General features: G+C 45.9%; 1 protein-coding gene across 1 annotated transcript in view; it reads left to right on the top strand.

The window, feature by feature from the left end:
• The window catches only part of LOC107095527 (DC-STAMP domain-containing protein 2-like), a 23,484-nt gene that overhangs the window by 10,216 nt on the left and 3,374 nt on the right, over nucleotides 1–9,894 (top strand). The window contains exons 3-11 of the mRNA XM_015391659.1: nucleotides 162–263; nucleotides 435–629; nucleotides 820–885; nucleotides 958–1,171; nucleotides 1,997–2,154; nucleotides 2,238–2,402; nucleotides 2,516–2,683; nucleotides 3,070–3,170; nucleotides 9,558–9,694. Coding sequence (XP_015247145.1) covers nucleotides 162–263; nucleotides 435–629; nucleotides 820–885; nucleotides 958–1,171; nucleotides 1,997–2,154; nucleotides 2,238–2,402; nucleotides 2,516–2,683; nucleotides 3,070–3,170; nucleotides 9,558–9,694 — 1,306 coding nt within the window. The remainder of the gene's footprint in view (nucleotides 1–161; nucleotides 264–434; nucleotides 630–819; nucleotides 886–957; nucleotides 1,172–1,996; nucleotides 2,155–2,237; nucleotides 2,403–2,515; nucleotides 2,684–3,069; nucleotides 3,171–9,557; nucleotides 9,695–9,894) is intronic.

Below are 9,894 nucleotides of genomic sequence, written 5' to 3' on the forward strand. Positions count from 1 at the left end.
TTTTTTTTTTTATGCAACGTTTTGGCAGAAAATTCCCTCCATACGGTTCCGCTAATCCTCACATGTCGGTTGTTTCTATGTTTATTCATATTCTGTGAATCCATCAGCATAAGCAGAGAACCAGGAAATGATCCGAGCTCAAAGGTTTGCTTCCTCTGCAGCCGCGTTGGAGGAAATCAGAGAGATCAGCAGCAACGCCTACGCCCTCGCAGGAAGAGTCCAGAACTTCATCCATGCCCTGACAGACAGCGTCCGCCATGTTGGTCAGGCCTTTGTTTGTCTTTATTCTAAAGTAGAAAGGTTTTCCTGTTCCATCAGTAGTCTGCAGGCTTCTTCTTCTTCAGTCATTTTCACTCTTAAATGTCCAGTTTTGACTCAAAGTATAAAATCATCTTATTTGCTTGTATGAATTAAAGTGACCTTTGACCTTGCAGCTCGCACCCTGAAGAACGTCCTCCACTTCCTGGTGGACATCGGAGACATCTGTAACGACAAGATGGGCGCTCCATACAGGAAGTGTCGGGACGTGTTTGCCCAGGCCCGGGGCGACTGCACCGCCCTGCTCGGGGAGTTCAGCTTCCTGTGTGACATCGTGGACGGCTTCCTGCCTCTCTGCAACCTCGCTCGTGGTGCGTTCACCAACATCTTGTCTTTAGATGATCTCCAAGCCGTAGTCCAGTCGTTTCTAAGAGTGAAGCATTAGAACCAGACTCATATCAGCGTCCACCTGCCGCCTCTCCTGATTGGCTCTGAGTCTGCTGACTGTGAGCTGCTGAACGGAAAGCGGCGCTGGTCTTTAACCAATGGCGTCTCTTTCAGCTGGGGAGCTCTTCTGTGTCATCCCATCCTACGTGGCCGCCCACCTGAAGCAGCGTCTGGCAGAGCGTGAGTTACGTTCTCCCATTGCTGCTGCCGTCTCTGCCGCGGGTTAACCGCTCGGACTTTGACCTCTTTCAGCCACAGTCGCTGCGTTCAAAAAGATGATGCGGGAGTTTGACTTCAACATTTCCGCCTCCATGAGCTCCGACCTGGAAGCCAACAGCAGCCGCTCTCTGCAGCAGGCGTCCCAGGAGATCATGGAGGAGATTTCCTCGGACCTGCTGATTTTTCAGAAGCTGAGTGGACCTCTGACGTACTGGAGCCTGGTTCTGCTGGGCTGGTCCTTCATAAGGTGAGCAGCAGCTGCAGCCGCCTGAACTTTTCAGGGTTCATTTAGCAGAACGTTGGTATGAACCAACTCTGACATTATTAGAAGAAATAAAATAAAGCTCAATAAATATATTGGCAGACAATTAAATGGACAAAACCTCAGATAAATAGGTGTAGGCAGTGATAAATTTTACAATGAGAATTAAAGGTCTTAATATATTTCAATTAGCTTTATTCATATTTAGAATAATTACTTTTATTTAATATTATTATAATTTTCAGCTTTATTTTTGCACTGCTTAATTTGTTGTGCCTATGTCTGTGAGCCTGTGTGAGTCTGTCTCTGACTCTTTGTGTCTTTGACTCTGTAACTGTGACTCTGCATCTGTAACACAGTGTCTGTGAATCTCTTTAATCCTGTGTCTGTATCTCTGTGTCTCTGTCTGTGACTCTGTCTCTGACTCTTTGTCCATTTGACTCTGTAACTGTAACTCTGCATCTCTAACACAGTGTCTGTGACTCTGTGTTTTTGACTTTGTGGCTGTGACCCTGTGACTGTGCCTGTGACTCCGTCTGTGGCACAGACAGTGTGACAGGCCATATGTGTGTGTATGAGTCTGTGTCTGTGATTCTGTCTGTGACATTTTGTCCATTTGACTCTGTAACTGTGACTCTGCATCTGTAACACAGTGTCTGTGACTCTCTTTAATCCTGTGTCTGTATCTCTGTGACTCTGTGTCTGTGACTCTGTCTGTGCCACAGACAGAGTCACAGGCACTATGTGTGTGTGTATGAGTCTGTGTCTGTGACTCTGTCTGTGACTCTTTGTCTGTGATGCTGTATGCAGGGCGGTGATGTACAGACGCAGGTACCTCAAGGACCTCCATTTTGACAACATTTACATCAACGCCCAGTTCAAAGAACTTGACCAGCAGGTGGCATCAGTGGGCGGGGCTTCGGTGCTGCCGCTCACACGCAGAGAGGCCAGGACCTACATCACACCACGTCAGAGCTGCTCCTCTTTCGTTCTAAATGGACTAGAAGTTTTCCAAAAACATTTTCAGTAAAGTTCTGCTTTTCTCCTGCAGTGTCATTTCGCCTGTCGTACAAGGAGCGGCGGGCCGTGCTGGTGGGCGTGGCCTCCGTCCTTAAACACCTGACCATCGGCGGCCTGCTTGTCGGGCTGGACTTCCTCGTGTTCTGGATCCTGGATCAGGTGCACCACCAGGTGAAGATGGATGTGGTCGCCAGAGGTGAGGCCTCCAGCCCCACAGGGAAGTGGTGTGGTTGTGTCGCCATAGTAACCAGAATCAGCAATACTTTAATAATCTCAGAGGGAAATTAGTTAACGGTCTGCTACCATCAGTTCCTGCCCAGGTGGTGATCCAGGTAAACGGGTCGGGCTACGCCTCGGACATCTTTAGGGACCTGGTGGCTTCGTTTGACATCCTGCAGCGAGGGAACATCACGGTGATCAGCAGGAAGTGTCTGATGGAGCCGTCGGAGCCCAGATACAGCACCAGCCTGCTGCTCGGTACTGTCAACCTCTGCTTTCACTTTATCACGTTTTTCCAAAAAAGAAAGGTTAAAAAATATATTCTCTGAGGGGTTTCTGATGAAATGAACAACGTCCTTCAAACAAAAGCGGGTCCAGATGTGGAAATGCTTTCCAGGAATGTAGGAATGCTGGTTACCACCATGCTGCAGACCCATTCTGGACTAGAAATAACCTTCAGTCTGGTACAGGTGAACAGGAAGTAATCAGGAGCTGCAGGTTTCCCTCAGATGTCTGCAGAGGGAAACTTGAGAGTCAGATTGTCTGCAGACCTGCGGCGCTGAAGGAACCCTTAGCAGAGAAAGATAAAGGAAGTTCCCTTCTGATGATGTTTCCTGCTGGTTCTGTTCTGTTTGGTGCGGCAGGTTTCCTGTTGGGTCTGGCTCTGATTGTCTCTCTGACCGGAGGATTCGTGCAGCGCCTCAGACGCGTCATCTGTGCATCTTATTATCCAGAGCGAGAGCAGGTAGAGAAAAACACACAAACCCACTCATCCACAGGGGTCCGAGTCACAGCAGCTGATTAATAATAATAATAATTTAACTTTATTGGTCTCAAATAGGAGAAATTTACCCCTGCATTTAAACCCTCCCCTTGGGGAGCAGTGGGCTGCCATTGTGCAGTGCCCGGGGAGCAGTGTGGGGTTAAGGGTCTTGCTCAGGGACACAGAGTGGCAGTCTGTGGGAGTGAGGCTCAAACTCAGAACCTCAGGATTCCACTAAACATGGCCGCCACTCCCCCTGAATTAAGATGATCTAAGATTATCTGTATTTAGAGCAGTGCCCTGCTGAATCTGCCTCACTGATTGGTCGGTTTTCTAGTACTCCAGTTTATTTGCTGCTCTTGTTCCGGTTTTTATCCAGACTGGGGTTCCTCAGGGTTCCCTCACCAAAACTAGAGCTTCACATCAGGAAGCGTAGTCACTCACTGATTAAATTAGTTCCAAATTTTTACTTAATGAAATGTTTCCAATTTCTCGGGGTCATGTTCAGGAGTGAGGGACAGATGGAGCATGAGATCGATAGTCGGATCGGTGCGGCGTCGGCAGTGATGCGGTCGCTGCATCGGACTGTCGTGGTAAAGAGGGACCTGAGTCGAGGGGCAAAGCTCTGGATTTACAGATGGATCTACGTTCCACCCTCAGCTATGGTCATGAGATCTGGATAACGACCCGAAGAAAAGATCGTTAATACCAGCGGCCGAAATGAACTCCCTTAGCAGGGTAGCTGGGCGCACCCTTCCAGATCGGATGAGGAGCTCAGTCACCCGGGAGGAGCAGGAAGTAGAGTCACTGCTCCTCCACGTGGAAAGAAGCCAGCTGAGGAGGATCGGGCATCTGCTCCTCATGCCTCCTGGTCGCCTCCCTCAGGAGGTGTTCCAGGCACGTCCCATCAGGAGGAGGCCTGGTGGAAGGACCAGGACACGCTGGAGGGACGATGTCTCTGAGCTGACCTGGTGTCGCCTCAGGGATCAGCTGGAGGAGGGACGTCTGAGACTTCTGCTGGTTCACCATTTATCGCCATGTAGATGGAGTTGATGATGTCATCATCCACCTGCTTCAACAAACCCACTGTGATGTAGATAAGGCAGACAGCACTGTGAGGATCATGGTCTTTGATTTCTCCATTTAACAACATTCAGCCTGACTGACTTTAACTCCAGCAGACTCAGGTGGAGGCATCAACAGCCAGCCACCTGGATCAAAGACCACCTGACAGACAGACCACAGGTTGTTAGACTGAAGACTCAGCTGGCTGATCCAGCACCACAGGAGCACCTCAGGGGACGGTCCTCTCTCCTTTCCTTTTTCCTCTGTTCTCCTCTGACTTCCAGGACCAGACAGAGTCCTGTCATCTGCAGAAATACTGGGATGACTCAGTCATTGTCACTCGATGCAGTCAGAAGCTGAGTACAGAGAGCTGGTCAACCACTTTGTGGAAACAATCATCTGATCCTGAAGGTCAACAAAACAAGGAGATGATTGGAGATTTCAGAAGAAACAGGAACAAGATGAATCCTGTTAACATCCTGGGAGAAGAAGTGGAGGAGGAGTAGAAATCCCTTGGTGTTCACCTGGACACCAACCTGGACTGAGACACAGATAGTAACCGTCTCTGTGAAGGGACAGAGCAGGCTGGACTTCTAGAGCAGTGGTTTTCAATAGGTGAGGCGCGCTTCCACTGGGGGGCGCCAAAGAGTCACAGGGGAGGCGTGAAGAGATGTAACTGATTCTGTGTGCGAATGAGTCGGCCTGAAATGCATCGTTTTCTGATTCCCCAACAGAAGTCAGCAGAAAGGGAGAAATCTGCTAAAGACGTAGAAAATCTTCAGATTTACAATCAACGAATTTAAAAACCTTTTTCTAGAAAAAGCTTAAGTCCAACTTAGAACCTCTGATCCCGCAGCTGCTCCATCCTCACATCAAATAAAGTTTAAACCGTAATCAGTCTGCTGTGGAGAGTCTGATCTCTTCCTCATCATCATCATCATCATCATCATCATCATCATCATCATCAGAGGTAACGCCTGAAAGAAGCTCAACCAGCTGATAAAGAAGGCCAGTGTTCTGTCAGACCAGCATACGCCATCAGACCAGCATACACATAGTCAATACACATTCACCAGACGTCAGATTTGCGTTTATCCCTTTAGTTTTGTACGAAACAAAGACTTTGAACTACCTCAACTGACGTCAATCCCTTTAGTCATGTACAAAAAAATAATAATTTAAGGTCAGATCAACATACGCTTCAAAAAACACCAAAAAGTCAGTAATTAAATTGTTTTTTTGTAAATGACTGAAGGGATAGACCCCCTTTGAGGTAGTTTAAAGTCTATTTTTTCATACAAAACTAAAGAGATTAACTAAAATGATGAACTAAAGGGATAAACGGGTAATGACTATGCTTTCTGACCAGGTATGCTCATCTGACAGAACACCAGCTCTGTTCTAGCAACTCCTCTAGAACTTCTGGAGAGGATTTCACAGAGAAGGATTCTTCATAAAGTGAAGAAAAAGATGGACAACAGTGAGCATCCTCTTCATCAGATTGTTAAACACCAAAAGAGTGTCTTAAGTCAGAGGATTCTCCAGATCCGGTGCAAGACAGACCTCTACAGGAGCTCCTTCCTCCCTGCAGCACCAACAGCTACAACACCTGTTTAAAAAATAACCTAGAAGTTACTGCAGCATTTCATTTCCCTTTATTAATTTTCTTACTGAATTGAACAAAGACATTAACCTAATATAATTTTTCCAAAAACGTTCAATTCAATCCACCGGACTTCCAAAGACGTTTCTCTTCCATCCAGGAAGCTTTTTCAAATCAAAATGTCAGAAATAGCGTTTACTTCCAGGCTTTATCCAGCAGCCACTGTTTTTTTTTTTACTTTTTTGGAATGACTATGACCTGGATGACTGAGAATCTTCACCAGCATTTCTTTTTTTATATAATAGTTCTGTGTAAATATTCCTTTATCTTTGTTGTTTTTGTTTCCGTGGCGCTGATGAATCAGTGTTTTGGATTTCTCTCTCTAATCAGGGTTTGTTTATCTGCAGCATCACATTGTTCAGCTGCTTCTCCTCGTTCTTCTCTACTTTCAGGAGTTGGAGACCCTCTGGGGTTTGTTTTTTTGGGGTTTTTTTTTTAGATCTAAGCCTCTGCTACAGAATGAGTCAGCAGCAGACACCTGAAGCAGGTATTTTCCCTTTCATCTTTGTTTTCGAGGCGTTCTGTCTCCTGAACAGAGGCAGGAGAGGAAGATCAGCTGCTGTGGGTGAAAGGTCGCAGAGCAGGGAGGCATGGGAGGAATCTGCAGAGGGAAGGTTTGCGAGGAGGAAGCAGAGGCGGGTCTGAACACGCCAAAGGCGAGACCTGAAGGGGACCTCCGACTCTCCAGAACATCCTGACACGTTCCGAAACATTCCAGAGATGGCAGCAGGAAACGTTCTGCCCTGGTGAGAGATCCAAGCTGCAGGCTGAATCTGATCAGAAGCTGGACTCCAAACGGGCTGCTGGGTTTTAGTTAAAGTCAGAAACCGGTGAGACTCCATGTCTGGATTCATCTGCTCCTTCAAAGAAATGAAGGCCGGGCCTCCTCTTCCTCGCTGTACAGGAGTAGCTATTAAAGTTGTAGGGAAGTCATATTTAAATGTCAAATCATTCTGGCTTAACCATGTATATAAATGTTCTCTTTATCAGATCATATTGTCCCAAAAGTTAGAAAATTTCTATTTAAAAAAAATCCTGTCTTAAAATCTGTGTTTTTTTCCGTTATCTTCTGCAGGCCAGTTAGTTCTACGTCAGCCTGAACACCTAAATTCGGCCAATCATATATCAACGGTCATCTGTCAATCAAATGTTTTCGGTCATAGCATCTTGATTCATGTGTCGCAGCTAATATACGCAACGGTTGAAACCAGAATCCTTTCCTTTCCCATTGAGTTGCGTCCCAGTGTTCACGGGGATGGACGTCTGTGTCTTCGGCAGGCGTAGAGCTAACAGAACTGGCAGCGTTGCGAGGCAAGGGCTCAAACATGTACGGCTGGAAGCCTTCTACACCAAACCAAGCTTCTGCCGCCCTGGCGTCCTCTTCCACAACATCTTCGTCCCCGCTTTCCTCCTCTAAATAAAAAATGGATGACGGAGGAGACTCATCCACGACCTCCGACACTAAACTCTCCTCCTCTTGCATGTTTCCGCTGTCCATAGCGTTCCTTGACAGCGTCGTTTCTAAGTCACCAATTTAGTGCTACTTGGTCCCAATGGAATTTCCCATTGGGAACCTGCTAGCACTAAGTTGCTAACTGGTTAGCAAGATGCTTCTCACAAACCGGCCACAATCAAACTTGCTTGTGAACCTTCCACCACAACAATCCCGCCCCCTTGATAATCGACCAATCACATTCACTTTATTCACTCCTGTAAAGTCGGGCACCACTGGGAGAATTCGGAAATGCAACGGTTGGAAAAATCGCTTTCCCCTCATTCCTTCATGGGCCCTTGGCTGGTCCCCTTCAATTCCTTTTCAAACATCAATATTTGTCTGGGAGTTGCAGGGAAGTGAGCTGCCATTTTGCTGGCGTTTGACTGGGAAGGGCCATTATGAATGGCTGCTACTGTACAACGATGCGAGAAAAACCAAAAACTTTTCCACACATTCACTGTGTAATCAGAGATTTTCTGAACATCCACATTAATGTGGATGCTTGCGGTCAGGGGGCCGACCTGCTGGTGGGTCCAGACCTGCTGGTGGGTCCAGACCTGCTGGTGGGTCTGGATCCTGGAGCAGCGTCCTGATTACTGCAGAGGAACCTCTGATCCATCTGTTGCTCCATCCTCACATCAAATAAAGTTTAAAACTTCCTTAATTTGAGTTTCTTCTTTTCTTTCCAGCAACGATGTTAAAATTCTGGTGCTGAATTTTTACTGATCATGAAAGTTGACTTTTGGTGCTTCCTTTGGTGGAACCTGTAGATGTTTCCTGTGGGACGGCAGGCCGCTTGATGTTCCAACTAAGCATGGGTGATATATCGAATATAATCAATGTATCTGGAGTTTTCTCATGCACAATAGATATAATGACTATCGCAGCCATCGAGTACAAATTCGCATGACGACTTTAAGCCATCTGCATCTATTTTATTTTTCCACACACACCTTGAATGCATCATATATCCCTCCTCCAAACAGGATTATTTTCTCACACAGCAGGGGTCACCAACGCGGTGCCCTCAAGGACCACATGGGGGGCCCTCAGAGTCTTCTAAATAAAGAACAACCCACCAGTGGGCTAAGTTTGAATTTTTTTTTTTCTGTTGCTCTTCTTTTTAATAATTTATGGAGATTTCAAAATGACAATGTCTAAATAAACTTAGAAATTAACAGAAACAATAAAAATGTTTTGATAATGAACAAAGTTTAGGCTAACGCTAACTTGCAGCTCATGAGTCAGTAATGGTCGCCCTTCCTAAGTCTCGGTACCATTGAAGTGGCCCTCAGCCTTAAAAAGGTTGGTCAGCCCTGCTCTACAGCAACCGGCAAACTAAATATGGTGACATGAGGTGTTTCAGCTGAGCGATATACGGCAGCGGTTTGGATTTCACGCCGAGGACGTCGAACAAATGGCGCTAATTTGTGAAAAGATGAAAAACCTTCGCTGCAAAAGGCAGCAGTACAAATGTATTCCACCACCTGAAAAGTAATCCGTTGCAAAATGAAGAAAGTTTTATACTCTGCATGTCAGCATCTCTCCGCACACCTATTAAAACATTAAATAAATCAGATGTGAAACCAATTGCGTTGGCCTTGTCTTTTTTCATTCTGCATTTTTTTATTATGCACAAAACAAACTTTATTTTCTTTTGCATTTTATTTAGTATTGTGTGTTTTTTCTTTGTTTCCTGTTTGGTTGCTGGGATCTTGTTCAAGGTCTAATACTGACACCCAAAGACAGAATGTGGTAGAAAAGCTTTGATCTGGTAAAACAAAATGTTTTGAATTTTAAGCCAAACGTTTGAATGAGTATAATAGTTTAAGTTTATGCACTCTGTTGTTTTTGAGGGTAATAAAAACATAACATATATCCTGTATCCCAAATATATGGTCATATTAGATTTCCTTCATATCGCCCAGCCCCAGTTCCAACATGTTCTTTATCTCCTAATCACACCAGCTTGATTTGACTGTTTTCATGCATCCAGTTGTAGAGCTGGGTGTGGTTCTGCTGCTCTCAGGCCTTGATGAATGTTATCCAAAACACTGCAAGACCAGAACACAAAGACCCGAATGAGTTTGGAGGAAAGTGGAACCTGAAACCCCCCAGGTGATTTCTCCTTAATTTTGTTCTGCAGGAAAGGATCCGGTTCCTCCAGCAGAAGATCCTGAAGGAGCGGAGGTCAGTGGGGCGAGCCCTGTGGAGGTCTGCGATCAGACACCTAGCGGACCGAGATGGAGGCGGCGAAGGCTTCATTCAGGCGCTGATGAAGAGGTACCTCAGTGTCACCACCCAACTTTCAAACTGCTCTACTTTAAAACAATCAAATATTTTATGCCTTTACTATAAATTTTGGAAATTTTACTAGGTAGGATTTCAGTAGGCATGTAACGCACCATTTTCTCTCGAGTTTCCTAGCATTTTGGTTCAGAGTACGCAGCTCTGCATTAAACCAAGGAGCCAGCTTTCTATTT

The sequence above is a fragment of the Cyprinodon variegatus genome, unplaced genomic scaffold, assembly GCF_000732505.1.
Source record: "Cyprinodon variegatus isolate N-32 unplaced genomic scaffold, C_variegatus-1.0 Scaffold554, whole genome shotgun sequence".
NCBI classification, from domain to species: domain Eukaryota; kingdom Metazoa; phylum Chordata; class Actinopteri; order Cyprinodontiformes; family Cyprinodontidae; genus Cyprinodon; species Cyprinodon variegatus.